The following is a 24,130-nucleotide window of genomic DNA, read 5'->3' as shown; positions in this document are numbered from 1 at the left end:
TGGCACATCCATGACATACCAAAGATCCAACATGATAATTGGTTTGAGAATCGTAAGATCGTCACCTTATGATGTCTGCATACAAGTGTTCATAATCTGAGAGATCGTCACCTCTTAGATATGAGCACAGGGGGTAAAACCCAGAATGTCCTAACATGACAAAAGAAGTTTACATTTTCAACATCTTATTTACAAAGCAGATTTCCTTTCTATCATACCTAAACCCTTTTTGAAGTAATCAACCTTCACTCTGGAAAGTTGTTTGGTCAGAATATCTGCAGTCTGATCTCCTGTACTAACATATTCTAATTTGATCACATTTTTGTCTACCGTGTTTCGTACATAATGGTATGGGATCTCAATATGTTTGGATCTATCATGGAACACTGGATTCACTGAAAGGTTTATGCAACTTTGATTGTCGCAATGGATGATAGTAGGTTTCATCGGATTGCCAAACAATCCCACAAGCAACTTTCTAAGCCACACTGCTTCTCGGGCAGCCATGGAGGCTGCAATGTATTCAGCCTCGGTGGAACTTTGCGCTACAGAAGACTGCTTTCTGCTGATCCAGGATATCATGGCTGATCCTAGACTGAAGCAGCACCCAGAGGTGCTTTTCCGATCAGTCACACTTCCAGCCCAATCCAAATCTGAGAATCCGTGTAGATTAAGATCAATTTTCTTATACTTGAGACCAAGGTTTAAGGTGCCTTGTAAATATCTCATAATGTGTTTTATTGCTACCAGGTGTATCTCTTTTGGCTCACACATAAACTGACTCAAGGCATTTACTGCACAGTAGATATCTGGTTTTGTGTTTACTAGATACATAAGAGACCCAATCATTTGCCTTTATAGAGTGGGGTCAGTAGAAGGTGATTCTGTTGCTGCTTCTTTAAGTTTATGAAGATTGGTTTCTATTGGAGCGGTCATAGGTCTACAGTTGAGCATTCCAAATCTCTTCAGGATATCTAATGTATACTTGCCTTGGTTTAGCACAATATTGTCAGGATTCTGCCATACTTCCAACCCTAGGAAATAATGAAGGAATCCCAAGTCCTTCATATCAAATTCTTTGGATAGCTCTTTCTTGCATTGATTTATAAGATGATCCTCTCTTGTGATTAATAAATCATCAACATATAAAATCATTATTAGCATATCACCTTTATTCTGTTTGTAGTAGAGATTAGGATCTGCTTCATTTTTAGAGAAGCCTAGTGTTGATAGATATGTGTCAATTCTTTCATACCAGGCCTTGGGAGCTTGTTTGAGCCCATATAGAGTTTTCTTGAGTCTGCACACATGAGATTCTGCATGATGGATCTCAAACCCTTCAGGTTGCTCTAGGTATACTTCTTCAGATATCTCTCCATTAAGAAAAGCTGTCTTTACATCCATTTGATGTACCTTCCATCCCTTTGCTGCTGCAATGGCTAGTATAGCTCTTACTGAGGTATATCTAGCTACAGGAGCAAATGTTTCTTCATAGTCTATCCCTTCTTTTTGAGAAAAACCTCTGGCTACAAATCTTGCCTTATATTTTTCAATGCTGACATCTGCTGCATGTTTGATCTTGAAGAGCCATCTAGAAGAAACAACAAACTTCTTAGTTGGTCTAGGGACAATTTCCCATACATCATTTTTCATTATGGATTGATACTCTTTAGACATAGCATCCTTCCATACTTGATGTTTAAGGGCATCTGTTACATTGTCAGGTTCGTTTTTAGATAGGTCATTCATAAGAGCAACATAGCTAGTAAATTTATTAGGTCTTTTGCTTTCTTTGAAGGTTCCAGAAGGAGCAGCAAACCTCTAAGCTTCTTCTACAGTTTTGGTGGCCCATAGTGGTCTTTTCTTGAGATTTCTAGCTGTGTTTTCATTTTTATTTTCAGTTTCATCTAGATTCTCCCTCTGAAACTCAGGGGCAGGATTTTCATCTAAGTTAGAGGTAGGTACATAGATTTCAGGTTCTATGAAGTTCTGGGCTCTTTTGAAAGCCAGGTCTTCTTCAAATATTTTTTTTTTTTTCGATAAAAGGCTGAAGCCAAATTTATTTTTATTATCATAAAATTACATCTCCATTCGGTGTGGGCACCGGTAGGAAAGAATGGAGATAAGAAAACCTCCGGTCTCGCCCAGATCCCTTACGGGATCAGATATTACAAAGTGTCTGTACAATTTACAATTCCTCCATTGAGGCTACATACAATTTTATAGATACATGTCAGTTTTCACTTAATTTTTATACATCTTTTCTATCCATCTTCCTTTGTGAGCTCTGTTCAGTCTGTTTTGGCGAAATCACTAGTGTTATGATCTTTATCTTCCATCCTCTCCCTTGACCTGTAAAGTTCACTGCATATATCTCCACCAGCTAGTTAGTAGCAAATGCAAACCAAATCATTTTAGAGATCATATAATAATTATTTCTGACTTTCCATCCCTTATAGTGAGATTATAGCCTTGCAAACCCTTATCTAGACACCCCTTTATTTAAGTATGTGTCTAAATAAGAGATTAGCCAGGCTACAATTCAACCAGCTAAGGATGGTTAGCATCAACATAATATCCTTAAATCTGCTACTTCTTTCATGACCAAATACATTATAGCCATGTTCATATTCTTGGATTGAAACATATAAATCTGTTTCTGCATATTCTGCCATATCAGTATAGATAATTCATCAAGCATATATATATAAATATGCATATGCATTAATATATCCATATATATTGCATATCTGTCATATATTTCTGCATATGTATCTTTATATATTTATGAAATTAAATGCTCAAATTTCAATTTCACATACCAGTATACATCCTACTTACATTTATATGCCTTTCTATTCATTTCTGTGTATGTATATTCTATCACCATCCATTTCTTATTGCTGCCCTTTAGTTGAAGCCGTCATTCATATGTATAAACTTTATACATTCTTCTGTGTAAGTTTGCCAGTCTGCATATATATCTACATATATGTATGAAAAAACAGAGTGACAAATTCGTAATTTTCTCTGTATTCATTTTTATTCCTCCATCTATATATCTACCTGTTGACGTGTATTTTGTACACAATCATACACAGAATAAAATACCGACAGGCATCTTATCCTCTCTTGAGAAAATAGTCTCTAACTGCTGAAGATCTGCAAAAAGGATCAGTTAGGTGGACTCCAAGGTTCTTTTAGTGGGGTCTCCACGTGTGGACAAGCTTTTTTAGTGGTATGATGTGATTTGCTGTTTCCTCCAAGGCGTCTTACGGATTCAAAGGTTCGAAGATTCTACTAATCTAAAAGGAACTTTCAAAAAAAATGGAAAAAGGACAGGGTTTAAGTAAGTCTAATCTAGCCTAACCTTATGAACGACTTAGCATGAATGAGATTTGGCAAGACTCAACCAACTTCAATTTTGCCATAAGATAACAACTCAATTGAAATTAGTGCGATCTTCTAAGGTAATAATGGTGTTCAATGCATCAAAGACCAAGGACACTATTACGAAGGTACATATCCTAGATGCGAAAATGCTTGAAGGTTAAGGACTCAAAATGTTTTCCAGTCGACCACGCAAGGCGTTCCTACAATCAGCAAGAAGCTAGTGGTTTGGATAGCGAATCCTACCAAATATCAAATCTCACACTTAGTCTTTCAAATTAACAAACTACTTTGATTGAGCGTGATTCAAGTACATCCAACAACCATGAAGATAACTTAAGAAATTTGCAACAAAACACCATAACTTCAATATTTTATTGATTTCCAAGTCATCATATACAACAATTGCTTGAATTTCTCTCTTCAAGACTCAATCTTGCTACAAAATAAAAATTGCTTCTAACTCTAATCTCTCTATTACATCAACTATTATCTCTCACACTTATTCACTATTTTTCTATTATCAAATGAAATGAAAAATGGGGGTATAAATAGCATCCCCAGTTACAATGAAAGGTCCAGATTGAAAGTAAATCAATGGACAAGATCATGACACCTAAACCCTAATTAGGGTTTGTTACAAATGACCTCCTTTTACTGCAAAATATTAAATACATAGCCAAATATTAAATTCGGCACAAAAATCTAGGAGGTATCAGCCAATGAGAAACAAGATGTCATGTCATCTGTAACAACCTTTCATCTAGAATCTTATTCCCTTTCCAATTCTCTTTTTTAGCATATGCAATGAATTTTGTCACGATTCCTTCGATTTCTGTGATTGGAATCTCGGGAAGATTCTTGATACTCTCTTCTAAGTGGATAACCTGATCAAATGCATCTAGAAGAGCTGTGTCCCAAGTAGGTTCAAGTTCCTTTGTTCTATCAATCAGGAGCATGGTGGCATACATCTGATCATACTGCTCATCTGTAACATCTGCGTCCTTGCGAAAGATGATCTTGATTCTATCCTCAAATTCTTGTAAATCCACATCTGTCTCGACCTCGATCCTTCTGCCAAGAATGGTACGAAATACCTCAAATACTCTGTCCTGGATCGGATTGATCACCTCCTCAACTTGACCACATCTAACACTGATGTCCTCAAAGAGAACACTCTTTATATGGAGTAAGGTTGACCACTGAAACAAACTGTGAGAATCACCTTCTAAGATCCTCTCTTGTGCTAAAATTCTTCTGGATGTGTGTCTTATAACTTTCAAGACAGGGATGACAACGTCCTTGGTATGGGCAAATGCAGCTACTGTTGCCATCAATCTGTGAATAATCTCAAGAACTTGGATAGCCTGATGGGTGATCTTCGACATCCTTGTAACAAACTCAATGGCCACCGTGTGAGATCTATCCATCCAACTACATGTACGCTGGACTAGGTTCCCGAATCTTTCTGCTTCATTGATTGATTGAAGGGGCAATGCCTGCAATGGTGATCTAACTGGATCCTGACGTCCCAAAGGTTCATTGATGTGACTGAAATATGTCCTCCATGCACCGACCTCTTTCTCAAGCTTTCTATTCTTTTCTACTTCTTCTCTAAACTTGTCCTTCAATGCCTCAAATGTGTCGGTGGCATCATCTAAAGTCTGCTCTGCTGTGGATGGTCCTAACTCAATAGTCTATATATGATAGTCTTCTGCTAAGATCTCACCCTCATATTTGTCTGCTGCCGGTGTAGCTATCTGTAGTTTTCTAGATCCAGTCTCATCTCGAATCATCTTGGACATCTTTGTAGCTTTCTTCTTCTCTGTTGTCATATGTGAACGTCCCACGAGGCTCTCTAAATCAATTGCACTGTCCTCGTCCTCAATTACGATCACCTTAGTCAATCTTTCCTTCAACCAATCTGGGATATTCGATCTTGTCTCTTGAACTTGAATCTCTTTATGTACTATTTCTTCTTGTCTGGGAGGAGATGCTACTTCATTATCATTATCTAAATCATAGTCTTGGAGAGATCCATCGGATGAAACATGTTGTGCCTGTTCTTCCTCCTGTCTGCCATTCTGTACCATCGATTCCATGGACTCTTCCACTCGAACTGTTCTATCTTCTGGTCTGGAAGAAGTACCTGGTGTTTGATCTTTGTTGGCACCTTGCTTTTTCTTGGAAGGCTCTTTCTTTTCTGATCTTTCCTTTCTCTTCGAACCTCTCGAATGGAGATTGCCCTCACTGGCACATCGAAGGTTACCTTCACCTGAATTCCTAGGATTAGGATTGCCTTCACTAACACTGGCTCCATCTTCGGCTGGCTTTTCTTCCAAAGTAAAAGACATAGCTATGCCTTGTTCTCTCAACTTCTGATGTTGAACGTCTACCCATCTGCGAGTACAAGACAAGACTGGTGCCATCAAATCATCTAAATCCACGGCCTCGGGCTCATTCCAATTCAAACTTATTGTTTTGCTTTCTCTATCATATGAAGATTGGATGTGCCTGCCGTTGTCCTGAGCTTGGTCGGCTACTCTGTAAATCTTACATTTCCTGATGAAATCCAAAGGCAATCTAGAATGTATCTTACGTTTCACTTCAAGATCATCTAGGAGATTCATCATAAAATCTTCAATCTGGTATTTATGTCTAAATCTTCTACCGACCGTCTCCTCTAAGTGTCCATGTGGATCAAAACTATTCCTCCAAGCAAAAGATGAAAAAGGATACAAGGCTAATTCCTTCTCTGCGTCATCCATGGCTAAGACATTAGGACATACCTCAACTGAATTACCCAAAATAATAGGTACCTGAACTCCATTCTGATGTCTGTGTCTGAATGCCTTCACATATGCTGCCAACTGCCTTGTTACTTCAAGTAACACAATTCTATCTGTCGGGTACCTCGGCAACATGTATGGAGGTAAAGGACATCCATACACTCTAATGTAAGTGAACTTGGGAAACTGAATGAACCAAGCACCGTACCTCTTGATGAATTCCTGGGCATCCTGAGATAATCTGTTGTGAATCCCTCCTTGCAACGTCCTTGTAATGTTCATCGTGAAAGTATCATTGATTAACTTGTAGTTCTTCCCTGGTGGATGATGCAAGTAGGTATAAGATTCACAAACTCTGACCTCGCCGGGTCCTCTTCCAATCACTCCTCTGTGAGGTAGTCCTGCGTACTCAACGCTCCTGATTAAGGCATAGATGACGTATGAACTCATGTGGAAGGACTTAGTAGCCCTGAGTCTCCTCAACTATACGTCCAAGCAATGGCTAATTATCCTAGCCCAATGTATTGTACCCTTTCCTTGAACAATCACCTGGATGAAATAAAACATCCATTTCTCAAAATAGAAGGCATGAGGTGCTCCTGTAACTCTGTTGAGCATGGTAATCAAATCTCTGTACTCCTCCTGGAAATCAATCCTGTGTGGTGTGTTCGGTACTTTGCTCAGACGGGGACGACTCTTAAGTAGCCAGTTCTTGTTGATTATGCTTAGGCAAGCATCTGGATCATCATCGTACACTGATCTGGCTCCTTCAATGCTCTTGTATATCATGTCCCTGTGCTCTGGAAGATGGAAGGCTTCACTTATGGCTTCCTCTGAAAGGTACGCCAAAGTGTTTCCTTCGTTGGACACAATTGTCCTGGACTGTGGATTGTAGTGACGGGCACACTCGATCATCAACTCGTGGCACTGAATAGCTGGAGGAAAACCGGCCGCCTTGATGATGCCACTCTCTATAATTCTCCGGGCGACAGGTGATGGCTTGCCGATGTAAGGGACCTCCCGGAACTTCTTCGTGCTAAAGTTCCCCAAGTTGGTATCTCCAATGTTGCTCCACTTCGACACGATCTTGGTCTCCACCTCTTCGGTCTTCTGATCTTCTTTGATGAGAGCCGAGCGGCTGGTGGATGCTCCCGCCTTTGGGGTCGCCATACCTACACAATATTTCATTATAAGAAATAGATTTTGCAATAAATAACGTAAATAAGAGAGATAAATTTTAGGAAACCTCATGATAAGTCTCTAGAGTTATCATTTCCTAAAATACAACGATTGAGCTAAGAGATATCACAACTCAAAATTTCAAAATTTGAAATATGACGATGAATGAATAAAGCAATAATAATTAAATCGCCATACCTCGATAGAGAGCTAACTCTAGAATGCAAAAACAAAATTTGCCTAGGCAAAATTTGAGGTATAAGATAATCTTCAATATGATCTCCTCAAAATTGACTTCGCCACCTCTGGAGAGAATGTGATCTTCAATTATCGCCTTGGACGTGGTCTCAAATGGATCTTCAAATTCGCACTTTGGCGTGGTCTCCAAGTCCTTAGCAAATTCGCCTTAATGTATCCTCAAGCTCGCACTTGGTGTGGTCTTCAAATTCGTACCACCTTTTGATTGCTTATGCCACCTTGGATGGAATTCGCACCTCCTCAAACACACTTCGCACTCCACACAAGATGATACTAGCGCCACCTTTGGTTTGAAATCGCACCACCTTTTGATAACTTAGCGCGCCACCCTTGGATGAATGAAACTCGCACTACATTCGCCTCTTCTCAATTCGCATGAAGGAAGGTAAAATAATGATGTAGAAAATGAAATCTCTCACCCCTTATATATAGCGCGTTCATCCTCCACCCCTTAGGCCGACTTGATAAAATATAACAATTTCAAACGATTTTTAAATGATTTTTAAATTAAATAACAAGGCCGACCTCCATATATAAGCGCTCCAATTCGATTTTTTATTAATTAATTAACAATTAATGCCTTGCGTTTTTTTTAAATTTGCAAATTTCGATTTTAATCAAGGCGAAATAATTAATAAATGTTTAACGCCATATTAAATGCCAATTTAAATAGGATTTTCAATTTTTAAATCGATTTAGCATTTAAGGAAATTTGAATTGTTTAATTTGGCGCCAAAAATATGAAAATAAAGGGACGTACCTCATCGCTCTGGTCCCTTGGAGAGGGACAGGAGCGATCCATGATTTTGGTCTTGATTCTTGCGTTTTCAACGTTCAACTCCTTCATTTCCACGTTCCAAATCGATCATCTGGTGGTCCTTCGAATTTGAATTTCTTTCTTGTGCGAGCAAGTGCATCTTATGACCATTATCGCCTGGTCCCTTGGAGAGGGACAGGAGCGATCCTAAGGTTTTTGCTTGAAATTCTCCATTTTGGTACGATCCTTTCCTTGTATCATCTTCCAGATGCCATTTAAAACCTTATGCGTCCTTGTCTTAACGTGATTTTCAAAGAATATCATGTGTTTCGCCTAACATCGCCCTTGTCCCTTGGAGAGGGACAGGAGCGATCTCCATGTCTTCACGTTCATCTTTGACCTTCGAACTTCCATTGTAGGGCGAACGATATCTATGCTCATTCCTTTCGCGCTTATTCCATTTGTCTTCATTATGTGTTTGGACGTATTAAAGGGACCATCGCCCTTGTCCCTTGGAGAGGGACAGGAGCGATCCATCATTTCTCCTTTATCTTGGTGTACTTTTAAACTTCGATCTCTTTTGCAATGTCCTTCAAACGTCGTCCCTTACCTTGCTTATCCTCGCTTCGCCTTGATCTTTGAAGGAACGTGGGTGTTTTGATAGTATCGCCTTGGTCCTTGTCCAAAGGACAGGAGCGATGTGAGGCCTTTACATTATTTGGCGATGTTTAGACGTTCAAAACCCTTGCGAATTATCTTCAAACGGTGCCTTGGACCATATGCAATCTTAGGACGTCTTGACTTAGCTTGAACTTGAAACAAACAAGGAATCCAAAGCAAATCGCCCTGGTCCCTTGGAGAGGGACAGGAGCGATATGATCCCTAGGTCCATTTTGGTGATTATTTAACGTTTGAAATCTTGTTGCATCACCTTTCTACCTTTCCGTGGACCCTCTAAGACCTTGCGAAATCTTGTCCTTACGTAAATCTTGCTCAAAATGATCAATACATCTAACATCGCCCTGGTCCCTTGGAGGGGGACAGGAGCGATCTATGTTATATGGTGTCAATTTCTTCATTTTAACGTCCCTTGAGTGTTTGCGCATGGTGAAGACGCCTTGAAATGTCCCTCGCCACCTTGTCTTGACTTGTGTCGACCTTGAACTTTGGAGGAACGACCTTGAACTTGCGTGGGGAGTATTATCATCATTGTATCGCCCTGGTCCCTTGGAGAGGGACAGGAGCGATCCTTCCCTTGTGGCCACTATCTCACTTTGCCAGGTTCCAAGTTTATATTCAACAGACTCGTCCTTCTTCCCTCTATTCGTTCATGCCTTGACATCATTTGTAACTTTGCAAGAAAAGCAATTATATCAAAAATCGCTCTGGTCCCTTCCTGAGGGACAGGAGCGAACTGGGCATTTAACACTGGTATGGACGTCCCAAAAATCTTCAATTTATATTCAATGCGTTCATCTCATGTTCTCCTTTGTTTTTGAACGTAAACTTGCCTTGACCCTTGTCTGGATTTTGCAAAATGAAAGAAATCGCTCTGGTCCCTGGGAGAGGGACGAGAGCTACAAGGTACTTCGCCCTGGTCCCTTGGAGAGGGATAGGAGCGATTTAGTCAATATAGGTCATTTTCCTTCGTTTTTGCATATCAAATTATATTCATTTGGCAAAGCATCCTCCCTTGGACGTCCTCAAATCATTAAGCTCTCGAAATCTTGCAAGGACAAGGCGAAATTTGAATTGTAGCTCCGGTCCTTCACTGAGGGACAGGAGCGATTTTCCTCCTGGAGGCATTTCTGTGCTCACGAAAATCTTCAATTTATATTCAATGGAAAGATCTCGCCGTTCTCCATCACTTCAAACGTGAAATTTGTCTGGACTCTGCAAGGATGATGAGGTATTTGAAAATGAGCTCCCGTCCTTCGCCGAGGGACAGGAGCGATTTTGCTCCTACAGGCCAAAATAACAAGATTTTTCACATTTTAACACTTCACGAGGCGAAAACAAATCAATTCCAATGCCCAGGATCAAAATTCAAAAAGGTCAAAATTTGGTCAAAATATTCAATCGGACAAAAATTCACATTGACGGTCAACACTTAGACAAATTTAAGCTCTGCATGAACATTCCAATTGAAAATTAGATCACTTTGGCGAATTTATTGCATTCAAAAATTGCATTCTAGAAAAGAAGCTCAAAAGCTCTCAAAAACAACTGGATTTTGGCTTGAAAAGGCAAAATTTTAAAACCCTAAGGCTTGGCCCTAAATCCAGACAACCAACTGACTAACAAAACCCTAAAAACGAAAGCGAAAACGAGCGAAAAACAAGCAAAAAGAGGGGGTCCCCATTTGCGATGGGGCGATGTGTGAAATGGTCACAACACTACCAAAGCCATTTCCGTTTCTTTCACATATTTCCCTGATCCATAAACCATACATCTCATAACATAGATAACCATTAAAAAAGTTAGCGTAAAAATGATTTCTAGGGTTACGGAATCTGAGTTTCTTTTTACCCACCTATTCTGCCTATCACAATAACCAGCCTATTATGATGAGAATCCTACTTATTAACAGAACACACCTTGTTATAAGTAATATGTCTTTATATATATCCATATATAATCTATTCATCCCAAAAAAGATTTTTGAAAAAACCACACAAATATGTCCCGTATTTATGCTAAGTCTGTTGCCCGGAATTGCAAATCCTGTCAAAATTTGAAGTGAGCTTAACAGAACAAATGTTTCAGTCATCTTTTGTCCTTATATTCAGTTATATTGATTATCTTCTTGTTTATTCCGTCTGCCCCTAAATTAGCTAATTCATCCGCTGCCCTGTTAGCTTCCCTGTAAATATGATTTACAGTGTAATCTTCGAAATTGTCTAGTATTTCTAATGCTTTTTCAAGCATGCCATTGAGCTTCCAGTTCGGTGTTTCTTTCTTCCTAATAGCATTTATAATTATTGCAGAATCTCCTTCAATTTCTAACTTAGTTATACCTAATTCTTTACACATGTTTAATCCTTCGATAAGACTCAGGATTTCTGCAGTATTATTGGTAACCTTGCCCAAATGTATGGCTTTAGATCCAATACATTCTCCCTTGTCTGAATGAATTATGCATCCAGCCCCTGCCATTCCAGGGTTACCTCTGGATGCTCCATCGAAGTTTAATTTGACCCATCCATTCTTTGGCAGTTGCCATTTGCATGTTTTTCTTGTTTCTTCTTTATTATTTCTTTCTTTACCAAAAAAAAGTGGGATTTTTATCCCATCCCATTGTTTCCTAATGAAGTTAGCCCATTCTGTAAATGTTTTCCCATATGATGGTATATTCATATTTTTGTTATTGGCTAATTCAACTATTGCTACTTCTATTTTTAATATGAGTTTCTCCACTGGCATTTCCTCTTCTTGGAATATCCTCCTATTCCTTTCTTTCCAAACTTCCCATATTAGAATGGATGGACTGCAAATCCATAGGTTGTGGAACAAACTATTCTTCTTTATGATTGGCCAATATGTACACCATTCCAACAGGGAAGAGCTAATAGCTCCTGACCATCCTAGTTTTTCCATTAACCAATACCAGCAACACTGCGTGTATTTGCATGTCAAAAAGATATGATCACTTGTTTCCTCTTCTTTCTTACATAAAAAGCATATCGATGGCCCCTCATATCCCCTTTTTTTAAATTGTTCTGCTGTGAGTACCTTTTTCTGTATTGCAGCCCATGTAAAGAAGCCCGCTTTTGGTAGACAGAATTTATTCCAACATAATATGGTAGGTATATGTTCTTTGTTGACTTTTTCCGCTTTGTATATGCTCTTGAAACCATCCCTACAATTATATTGTCCATCTCTGGATTCTGTCCATATTAATACATCCTCCCCTTCTCTTATGATAAACATTCTATGTGACAGTATCTTTTGAAGTTCTTGGTATTTGATTTCAGACATAAATGTGCTCATCTCTTTCCATTTCCATCCAAGAACCGAGTTTGTGTCAAGGGTTATATAGTCCTTAACTTGTTCTCCCCATTCCTTCTTCATTTGTACCTTGATCATAGAGGTGTCCATCAACGCATCTATCGGTGGTTGGTCTCCCCATGAGTCCTCCCAAAATAATGCAGATTTTCCATTATGTATATCCCATGCTATATGTTTGCTTATATCTGGTCTACAGTCTTTTATAAAGTTCCATATTCTTGACCCTTTTGGTAATTGTCTTTCCCTAAAAATTGCTTCTTTTTGATTGGACACCAAGTATTTATTCCTTAAAATTTTTGCCCATTTATCTTCAGAAGAAGTATATATTTTCCAGATTAATTTTGCCCCTAAAGCCCTATTCTGCCATATTAAATTTCTCACTCCCGTGCCCCCATCCTCCTTTTCCTTACATATTTTGTCCCATCCAATTAGTTTTAGTTTATTTTTGTTATCTGTTCCTTGCCAGTAAAAATTCCTGATAATCTGATCAATATTCTTATGTATTCCATTGGATAATTGTATACAGGAAAGCATATAGATGGGAACTGCCGCTAAAACTGATTTAATCAGTGTTAATCTCCCAGCCCCTGTCAACCATAGTCCTTTCCAGGATGATAATCTCTTCTTGATACGTTCTATAAGTTGAGACCATAACTTGGTGGTTCTTGTTCCTTTATCTATTGGTATCCCCAAATATGTGCAAGGTAAATTTCCAATCTTATACCCCAACAACTTTGCTATCTTGTTCTGTTCCAGTGTATGCATATTAAAACAGTATATTTCTGATTTTGCATTGTTTACTATTTCTCCGGATGCCTTTCCATATGAATGTAGAATTTTTTTTATCTCCCTGGCCTCTTTAAGGTTCCCTTTTCCTAATAACATTGTGTCATCTGCAAATTGTTGATGTGTGCATGGGTCTATTCCTTTTGTTATCCGTATGCCTTGCATCCTACCTTCCATTCTTGATGCATTAAAGGCTCTTCCCAAGGCTTCTGACATTATGATGAATAAGAAGGGAGATATTGGATCCCCTTGTCTTAGGCCCCTAGTAGCTTTAAAGTATCCTTCCGGCTTTCCGTTTATCAATATTGAATATTGAGGGCTAGATATGCATCTATATACCCAATTGATCCATTGTTTGTTAAATCCGAAAGCCTTCATGCAACTACATAGAAAGTACCAGTCCACTTTATCGTATGCTTTCCTTATATCAAGTTTAATTAGCATGTTAGGACATTTTTGTTTTTGTATAGAGTGGATCGCTTCTTGCACAATTATTATTCCATCTAAAATTGATCTGTTTGGAACAAAGCCTGTTTGTTCTTCAAAGATTATGATTGGTAGTAATTTTTTCAGTCTATTTGCCATAATTTTCGTTACTAATTTGTATGTCATATTACATAATGATATGGGTCTGAATTCCTCCCATCTTGATGGATTTTCTTTTTTAGGTAAGAGGGCTAGAAATGTACTATTTATTTCTTTTGGAAAATTTCCTGCATTTCTAGATGCTTCTATTGCCTCCGACACCTCATCTCCTATGATATGCCAACATTTCTGGTAAAAATTGGCAGGGAAGCCATCTGGTCCAGGTGCTTTTTCCCCATGAAATTGTGATAATGCTTGCTTTACTTCTTCCTTGGTTATTTCTGCGTTTAACATTTGATTATCTTCTTCTGAAATAAGTTTCGGTATGTTTCTGATCATATCCCTATTATGTGATAGGTCTGAATATTCCCAGTTGTTTAACATATTTCTAAAATATTGAATTGCATCTTTCACGATCATTTTTTGATCTGTGATAATCTGGTTTTCCTCATTGGTTATTTGTGTAATTCTGTGCATTGCCCTCCTTATCTTAGTGCTATTGTGGAAGAATTTAGTATTTTTATCCCCCTCATTTAGCCATGTTTCTCTGGCTTTTTGTTTCCAGTAAATTTCTTCTTTGCTGAGAATGTCCTCATATTCCCCCAGAAGTTTTTTTTCTGTTTCATATAGAATTTGATCCATTCCCTTTTCTATAACTACTGCGTTAACAGTTTCCAGTTCTTTTTCAATTCTTAGCTTTTCCTCAAAGATGTTCTTAAACTTTTCCTTGTTCCAATCTAGTAATTTGTGTTTTATTTTTTTTAATTTTGATATTACTCTAAACATTTTTGATCCTTGGCATTTATTTTCTGACCACCATTCTTGAATATTCGGAAGAAAATCTTCGTGTTTAAGCCACATATTTTCAAATTTGAATGGTCTCCCACTGATTTTGTCTTCCCCAATTAATTCCAATCTCACTGGGAAGTGATCTGATCCTGACCATGGTAGTACTGAGGCTTTAATTTCTGCTTGAAAGGTGATCAAATCTCCTTTGAAGAAGAATCTGTCTAGAATTTCCGAGATGTTAGAGTAACTTGACCTTCTATTATTCCATGTGTGTGAACACTTATCTGTTTTTATTTCTAATAGATAATTGTTATCTACCCATTCTCTGAAGTCTTTCTGTGATTGATTCATAGTCTTTGTTCCTCCAGTTTTTTCAGATTGGTGTAGAATTGTGTTGAAATCGCCCCCAATAATGTAATGGGGTTCGGCTAGATCTGCTAAAAACTGGTTTATTTCCAACCAAACTTTTCTCTTCATTTCTGTTACTATTGGCCCATAAACGTTGATGATTATGAATTCTATGCCTCTTTTTATTGCTCTAATTTTCCCTGCCATCCAATGCTGCATCTTTGCATAATTTGTATATGTTATTGTGTTTTTTTTCCATAATAGTGCCAATCCTCCTGATGCCCCAATGGAATCCGTTGCTTCCATTTGCCATTGGTATAAGTTTTTACAAAATTTTTTCATGTCCTCCTTATTTAATTTTGTTTCTTGAATCATGAGGACGTCTATGTCTGCTCTTTTTAAGCTACGCTTGATTAAGCGTTGCTTACTAGGGGCTCCTAGACCCCTTACGTTCCATGTTATTATTTTTATTCCAGGTTGGGGGTTGGTGGGTTCTTTATTGGCCCAAATAGATTTGTTATTTTGGTTTGCCCCTTTGCTTCCCCATCCCGCAATCTCATTTCTAAAAAAGATTTTCTTCCCCTTTTGTTGGTATTAGATTTGCCATAATCTGGGGATTCTTTGTCTTCATCTGTCATCATTATTCCCTTATTTGGGGATTCTTTTTGTTTTTCCATTAATTCCCCATCTCTTTCTTCTTCCCTCATATTGATTAGTTCTCTGATTATGTAATTTCTTTCCTCTTCTTCACTCAGCCCCTTTACTACAGGTGAGAGATTTTCTATATTTTGCATATCTAGCATCTCTTCGTCCTTTTTATTCTCCATTTCCTCTTATTGAATTGTCACCATTCTGTTATTAAGATCTCCTTCCAGGTTGGTGTTTTCTACTGTCTTATCTTTTTCCATTACTTCTTTAGCTAATTCTTCTGCAAAGTTTCCCATCAGGTTGTCCATGATCTTATCAAATTCTTTCTGAATTTCATCTTTTTCCTGCCTAATGGAGATCTCCTTCTCATTGATTGTTTTGGAATTTTTCTGTATTTCACCCGGTTGTGCCTTCGTGTTGGTATTTCCATCTAAGTTATTGTTCATTTGAATCATGCTCCTGTTATCTATCTTTTTACTTATTATTGTTTTCCTTGCCTGATTTTTGCCCTCATTAGGGTTTACATCCCAAATTTCATTTGGTGTTCTACCATTAAACCATTTTGGGCTTAAATTGTAATATCCATCTATTGTGTTAATAGATATACTGTTTAAATCCTTTTTATTTCGTTCTATCTCAATTAAGATTTTAATATCTGAGTTATCTGTCCAGTTCTTTTCTAGGGCTACAAATCTTCCCAATTTATTGCCTATTTCTGCTAAAATCTTGACATGCATTAATTCTACCGGGATATTGTAAATGACTATCCATCTGGATTCTGTTCTAAATCTATGCTTATTCGTATCAAACTTAGGTCTCCAGTTTATAAATTTGAAATTCATACCCTTGTAGAAAACTTGTTTTCCTTCCAACAAGCTGGTTTTCAAAGACTTATCATAACATTCTATAAAGATGTAATTATTATTTAGGGCGGTTATACTTACCTTCCCGCGATATTCCTTTCTCCACCATTCTGCAATGTCTGATGAAGATTGTCCTTTGCCTTCCCATTTGGTGAATAGCCCGTGTTTCTCACAAAAATCCCTTAGCTCTGTATTGGTGCTTGTAATTATGTCCGGTTTCGGCTTAGGCTGGTTCGTGTTTATCTAGACCTGTTTTTTCCTTTGCATTACCTGTTCGGCCCATGTTTTTGTTCTCTTTTCTTCAATATCGTTGCTATTTCTCCATGAGATAGGTTCCCTGACTCTGGAAGGTTTTATAAAACCTTCTGCATGTTTTCCTTGCATACCTAGGTGTGGCCATTCGCTGTTTCTTAACCCTAATGGCACCCTGTTCGCATTAGTTGCAAATACAGGGACCCTAGTTGTAATCGGTATTGCCCAAATTTCCTCCGTGTTTAGTCCCGCCTTCTCCTTCCTTCTTTCCTCTCTGATTGTCCTCCTACTTTTTACTTGCTGCCAGCCGTTGCTCTGCGGAAGGGGAGCCCTTCCAGATGTCGACGGGAACCTGCATATGTTGTTTTCGATGAACCTGCTCCTTTCCATTGCGAAATCTTAAGGTTGTACAGGTCTTCTTCAAATATTACATCCCTACTTAGTTCAATATTTCTTTGACCAGGTACATAGATTCTGTAGGCTTTGGAGGTTTCACTATATCCTACAAGCAATCCTCTTTTTCCAGAAGGTTCTAGTTTTAGTCTCTTTTCTTTAGGTATATGGATATAGACAGGACATCCAAATATCCTAAGGTGACTAATATCAGACTTAATCTTAGTGAATACTTCCTCAGGAGTTTTGTCCTCAAGATGGGAGTGAGGGCACCTGTTCTGTATATACACAGCGGTGCTGGAAGCTTTAGCCCAGAGATTAGTGTTAAGGTTTTGATCTAGTATCATGGCTTTGGCAGCTTCAACTATAGTCCTATTTTTCCTTTCCGCTACCCCATTTTGTTGGGGGTTATAAGGTATAGTAAGCTCCCTCTTAATCCCATTATCTCTACAAAATTCTTTGAATGAATCTGATGTGTATTCCCCCCCATTGTCGGTTCTTAGGGTTTTAATTTTGTTTCCTAAGTGGTTTTTAGTTAGTGATTTAAATTCTTTAAACCTAGAGAGGATCTCTTCTGATTCTTCACTTTTCAGAAAGTAGATCCAAGTCTTCCTAGAGTAGTCATCAACAAATATTACATAATACAAGAATCCCCCTAGAGAGGATACGGACATAGGTCCACATACATCAGAATGAACTAATTCTAGAATTTTGCTAGTTTTCCTAGTACTATTTTGGAATGCACCTTTGGTATTCTTACCTAGGGCACATCCTTTGCATGCCCCTGAATGATCTTGCTTTAATTTGGGTAGACCCGTGACAAGGTTTCCCACTGAAGATAAAGCCCTAAAATTCAGATGGCCTAATCTTCTATGCCAAACTTCATTTGCATTAGTGGCTTCATGGATTAGAGCTAGATTGGTTTCCGTGCACAACTCATACAAATAGCCCTGTCTCTGTCCAATGGTCTTTGCCTTCTTGATGGAGGAGTTCTTTGGCCAGGCCAATACTTTGTTGTCCATGAACGTCACTCTGTATCCTTTATCTTCCAATGCTGATATAGAAACTAGGTTTCTTTTGATGCCGGGGACATATAGTACTCCTTCAAGCTATAAGGTTATGCCTGTCTTCAATTGGTGCAGGTTCCTACTCCTTTGACTGGATATGTGGAGTCATCTCCGATGGTTACGTCCTCATCACTCTCCTCTGTCATGGAATCAAGTGCTTCTCTAAACCCAGTGATGTGCCTAGATGAACCACTGTCAATCACCCATGAGTTGATTTTGTTAGAAGCTTGACTTGTGAGTGCTGAGTAGAATACGTATTTCCCAGAATCATCTTCCCCTTTAGTCTTCCCTGCTTTGACAAATGTAGCATGTTTCTTGGTTCTTTCTGGGCATTTTGCAACAAAGTGTCCGAACTGATCACATTTGTAACATTGAATGTGAGATAAGTCCTTCTTTGAAGTGTTCTTGCCTTGACAACCTTTTCTCTTTCTAAACTGCCTTTTCTTGTTTTGCTTGGTGGAGTTGGTGTTTAGAACTTGCAGGTCTTCATCTATATTCTTGTGTTTCATTCCTATTTTGTTCAATCTTGATTCCTCTTGGAGACAGTCATCCCCTAATCTTTCAAATTTGGGATATTTAGACCTTGCACTGATGCCTTGGACGAATGTGCTCCATCCACTAGGCAACCCATCTAAAGCAATGAATGTTAGCTCTTTGCTTTGGATCTCGTAGTCCAGAGTTGCAAGTTCATCTTTTAGAACTGATATCCGCATAAAGTAGGCGTTGATTGTCTCCCCTTTGTTCATGGTGATATGATTTATTTCTCGTTTTAGTGCTAGAGTTCGACTTGCATTTGATATCTCAAATGTGCTTTCAAGAGCTTTGAACATTTTATAGGCTGTCTGATGTTTTCTTATGATGGGCATTATGTTGTTTCTCACCCCATCAACTATTATTTTTATTGCCTTTTCATTTCCCTCAATCCATGCTGTTTTGTCAGGTTCATTTTCAGGTTGATCGTTTTTAGTTTGAACAAACGAATCCACTTTGTTCTCCTTTAAGATCATTTGAATTCTGAATTTCCAGGCTGAAAAATCATCGCCACCTCCGAGTCTGTCTTCGAATCTGATAGCACTGGCCATTTGAAGAAATGTGATGTAGTATATAACCTTGTTCTTTAAATTTGTTTCACGAAATTAAATAGCCTCAAGTTCGATCAACTTGGCTCTGATACCATGTAAATATATTGGAATTTCCAATTTAATGGACAAGTTATATGCAAGATGGTGTATTTCAATTTGATATTATGTCAATGACACTAATATTGTTATCTTTCTTTTTACTGCAGGTAAGGAGAATGAACATGTATCGATTTCAATGTCATCTCCTTTGATTGGAATGATGTATAAATAGTAGGGTGGCCACGATCAAGTGGCACCTTGATCGGACATGTCTTTACCAAGATGTCACTTGGTCGTGACCCCTACTAACAACACCCAATTCATAACTAATCGGTGCTTCAATCATACCCGATAATGCATCGGTATCTTTAATGATAACAGCGTTTATAACATGCCTGATAATGAATCGGTATCATCGCTGATGATAATAGTGCTTAATCATATCGATTGATATGTTAATGATAATAGTGCTTAAACATACCCGATTATGAATCGGTATCAAAGCATATGGATTAACATAAACAATAATTGTTAGCATTATATGCTATCGGGTTAATACCCCGATAGCATATTAATGCCGATATGAATCGACATTAATATGCTATCGGGTTAATAGCCCGGATAGCTTTATAGATTGATGCTTAACATAGTTAAGCATGTCGTCAATCTAATCCAATATCAATATCATAATTGTGACCAATGTTATAGTCTGATAAGCATGAAATGAGTAAACAGAATATAGGAGATTACTGAGTTAGGAGTCTTATCTTGCAGAGGCTACTAATGCATTATCAGGAATATCCAAATATGTGATCTATGGAACTCAGTTCAGATGTCTGCTACAGTTGATGAATCTTGTAGATGGTTTCTACAAGGATACCTCAGAAACAATAAACATAAAACATGCATAGGACCTTGATACAGACAACATCATGGTTTATATGTAGAGAGTGTGATTCTTGTGAAACACCAGTTATGGCTCGCCAGTGTCACTGACTAAGCCAATCAGACATTACACTGTTTTGTAGTTTATGATGACAATGGCCATGGACATTTTAAGGATATCCCGATTTTATGTGGCTGGTCCTGCCAACTGACTAACTTAGCATAATCATCTAGGTATTTATTTCAGAGTCTTTTGACATATTGTTTATTGGTCAAGCCAAATGTCTATATTCATTATTTGCATTTAGACTCATATCAAGGTTAACAATGGAAAAAATAGACGGTAGCAGCAAAGGCTTAACTCATTCCAATGGAAATAACAAAATGATTATGAAGCAGGAATTACAATTTTGATTGGAAAGTACTTGCTGCAATGGGAAGGCGATGATAGTAAAATGGATGACATAGAAAACACGCCAGTGGAGGAAATAATACTGTTCACACCTCAAATTGAACGGTTAATACATTTTCAACTGAAGAAAGTCTTAGAAATCAGTATTGATCAAAATCTGCTAGAGTAGAACTTTAACTATAATATTAAAAGCTATTGGGAAGCTATGCTCATAAGTTAAACTAAATTGTGGGACAATCCATGCAGATGACATTGAGTTGTATACCCTCAAACATCTGTACTAATGGTATGCTGTGCAGGTATATGGCCAGGTGGACCCTCATAAGCATCAACATTTTGTGATACACCTCATGTCTATTTGATATAAATTAAAAGTATGTTTGATTACTTTTTTTTAATCAGTCATAAAACCATTCAAACGGTTAGTTGTCATTTGGCAACTCCAAAGATATCGACGCACTCAGAAAGCAACTAACCTTATCTTTACATCCAAGATTCCAAAGAGTAATTGTATTTTGCGTATCGTATCTAGAACTAGTGAAAGTTTTATTCTACAATAGAGAAATAGATTTGCATCCCGTCTATGTTTTTCTCCTTTGAATTCTAAACTGGCCATAGTTGTCATATTTCATATTTGTCGATTCCAATTTCTTGCTTTTCTTGTTGCATGTTAGTCTCCAGCAATAAGTATTACAAATTAATTTAATTACAGGTGTGGTATCCGGTGACTCCTGCAATGGGTAGAATCCAATTTGATGGGCCAGAATGCGTTAAAGAGGTAATTCTTACTTGATACTTAAATCTGATCAGCACATTTAAAAAGCATCGTTCACGAGGTATTTTTTTTTTTTAAAGATGTTTTACGAATTTTTTGAGTAAAGTGCTGAAAACATAATATTGATTATCTTGACAGCTTGTCTTGAAACCTGAAAAAAAAAATTCAATCGCAGAGCTATTTTTAAGACACAGTACTCCTGCAAAATTGTCTGCTGGTGAAATCTGTAATGCCGAGGCTGTTGAAGACCAATCAGATATTTCTGCAGATGATTTAAGCATTGAAGAACAGAAAGCTTTGCTTGCTGCGATTGAACCAGACAAAGAACCAAACAAGGAAGTGCTGCCTTCAATAAAAGAAGAGCACCTCTTGGAACAGTGTGGTGCAAAAAGGCTCTTTGATAAGACAGATAATGATAACCAGCTTGTTTCTCAAGAGTATCAATCTGGGAAACACAGATCATCCCTAGATCCCTTGGAGGAGCATAGTTCTCCCTTCACTGAAGTGCAAAAGAAAAAGAGCAAAAGCAATGTGACAAAAGATGGACAACAAACTATACTTTCTTTTTTTGGAAGAAACTAGATCCCAGGTTTTTGTATTGACAACCTTGTAAAATGTATGCATGTGTAGCCTTAACTTTGTTAGAGGTTCAGGAATTCTGAAAAAAGCAGAGATAAGACTAGCAAAATTCTCTTTTGGCTGACCTGATCAGTACACTAACCACTGTTTTATAAGGAGAAGATAGCACAGTTATTCTCACTCGAAAAGAAAGTTCTGTTATCTGATCTAAGGTCTGTTTCCATCCAACTCAAATTTGGGGTGTTACATTAGTCTTCTTGGGTATAGATGCGCATGATATTCCATCATTTTTTGTATAAATTCTGCATATCTTAGAATGGTTATGCACTCTGGCATATCTAAAATTGAGCATTGCCCGGAAAATTAGTTGATGGAATAAGTGTATTTTTTCATTTTATACAGATATCATGATAATGCTGGCAAATATGGAATTTCCACATAGTATATTTGGGATTGGTTGTGTTCTGCGTTTTCAGATAGACCTGATTAGCATTGTGTGACATGCCTCAGAGTTAACAGGCTTCAGCTTAGTTGTCCCTTTTAGCTGCCATGCTCATTATAATATGGCCTTGGACTAACAAGAATTCATTGGAGCCTGCCAATTCTAATATCGAGCATACGAGGATGTGATGTTTTGTCAAGGAATGTAATCCTAGGATTTATTTTCTTTAAAGTTTGTTGAAAGTATTGCAATTATTCTGTGCTTTCTTATTTGAGGATGTCAGATTCTTATAAGGACTTTCACTAATGGCTGATACTCCATCTTTCATGATTGTAGACTTGTTGAGAGTTTGTATAAAGCTTTAAGGATTTTGAAACTGAAGGATGAGTATGCTTCGAGGTTAAAATTTGAGTTCTTAGTTTTTGTTTCAGTGCTTCGGTGTGAAGCTTAACCTGCATTGAATTCAAGCACTCTGCACTAGAAGAGAATGAAAGAACGTATGGGCCCCTTTGTTCCACAATCTATTTTACTATTTCTTTGAGGCTTCTATTTGAACATATGGGAGCGAGTAGCAAGTACAGTATAAAAAAAGTTCGCGTCTACTTTTTCCAATGTAAGCAATTGTGTATAGTTAAGATTTGCTGCCTACTTGGATAAGTTGAGAGAATTATTGTCTTTGGGTTTATTTAAAAATTGGTACGAGTGAAGAGTTAATCAGTAGCGATTAATACAATCATCCTCTAGTGCCTATCAAATTGCCTCTTCAAAAACACGTTTTAGAGACCAGTGTTTATCATTGTCAATATTTTAGAAATGCATTGGTATACCTCGTAAAAAATTCACAATTCTATTGCACTAATGGATCCATGGTTCTTAGTTGTATGGTATAGGTGTTAACAACAATCTTTTTTCATAGTAAATGATTTAAAAAAAAATTAAATTAGTGTTCTACTAGTGCCATCACCCATGCTTAAAGATCATTTTGTAGATTTAAACAATAAAAATGGCTATTAGCTAGATTTAAACAATAAAAATGTGCTACCTTCTAGAGTAAACAAAACAAATTTAAAAGATCCACTAGTCTAAAGTCAAAAGAAAAGAACATGACAAGATCCTCAAGTTAGAACCATCCCACCAAAACACAACCAATACCATCATCTTCCTTCACAAATTCCCTTGTAGCCATTGCATCTTTGATAAGAAATCTAAGAAATCCACAATCTTTTAGGATGGAGAATTGGACTCCTATAACCAACTTGTGCTCTGCAACGTAATGGCAAACATTAGGTTTTCCAAATTGGGAGTATACATGCTTGAAATTTCTTGTCGATCATTCATATGGGAGAGACAAAGATATATAATTACCAAATTTATAATAAAATCATTTTTTTAATCTAATGTAGCATCGTAAATTGTAAACTTGTACAATTCACACCTCATATTTGTGCTCCTACTTTAGCATGTCCTATTTTCATTCCCCCTAGGCTTGTTTTGGCCCCTTTTTACTCCAAATATGATGTCACTTGATTGCACAGCTGAGTGGACCCCATCCCATGGCTATGCCTCCTTATTTGTTGGTTTGTTTGTCCTATTTTTGGACAACAAAGGTATTGGGGTGCCCTTGTCTAGACCACGACACCCCTACCGCCTTGGTACTCCTTAAACAAGACCCATTTCAAATATGGGTAGACATTTTCCCTCAATCGATTTTCGTCCCTATGGTTCCACTTGATCATTGGAGGTTGGCCTAATTGGCAATTTAACTATGGAATCCAATATAAGGACATCCTATCAATTCATTTTG

The 24,130-nt window shown here is 37.7% G+C and overlaps 1 protein-coding gene across 1 annotated transcript in view; it reads left to right on the top strand.

Annotated features, from left to right (window-relative positions):
* The window catches only part of LOC131029527 (uncharacterized), a 262,593-nt gene extending 240,036 nt beyond the window's left edge, over positions 1 to 22,557 (top strand). The window contains exons 7-8 of the mRNA XM_057960031.2: positions 21,243 to 21,308; positions 21,444 to 22,557. Coding sequence (XP_057816014.1) covers positions 21,243 to 21,308; positions 21,444 to 21,887 — 510 coding nt within the window. The 3' untranslated portion in view covers positions 21,888 to 22,557. The remainder of the gene's footprint in view (positions 1 to 21,242; positions 21,309 to 21,443) is intronic.
* The last annotated feature ends 1,573 nt before the right edge of the window (positions 22,558 to 24,130 follow it).

This window comes from Cryptomeria japonica, chromosome 5 (assembly GCF_030272615.1).
Source record: "Cryptomeria japonica chromosome 5, Sugi_1.0, whole genome shotgun sequence".
NCBI lineage: Eukaryota > Viridiplantae > Streptophyta > Pinopsida > Cupressales > Cupressaceae > Cryptomeria > Cryptomeria japonica.
The sequence above is the reverse complement of the archived record's forward strand: the minus strand, read 5'-3'. Positions and strand labels throughout refer to the sequence as shown.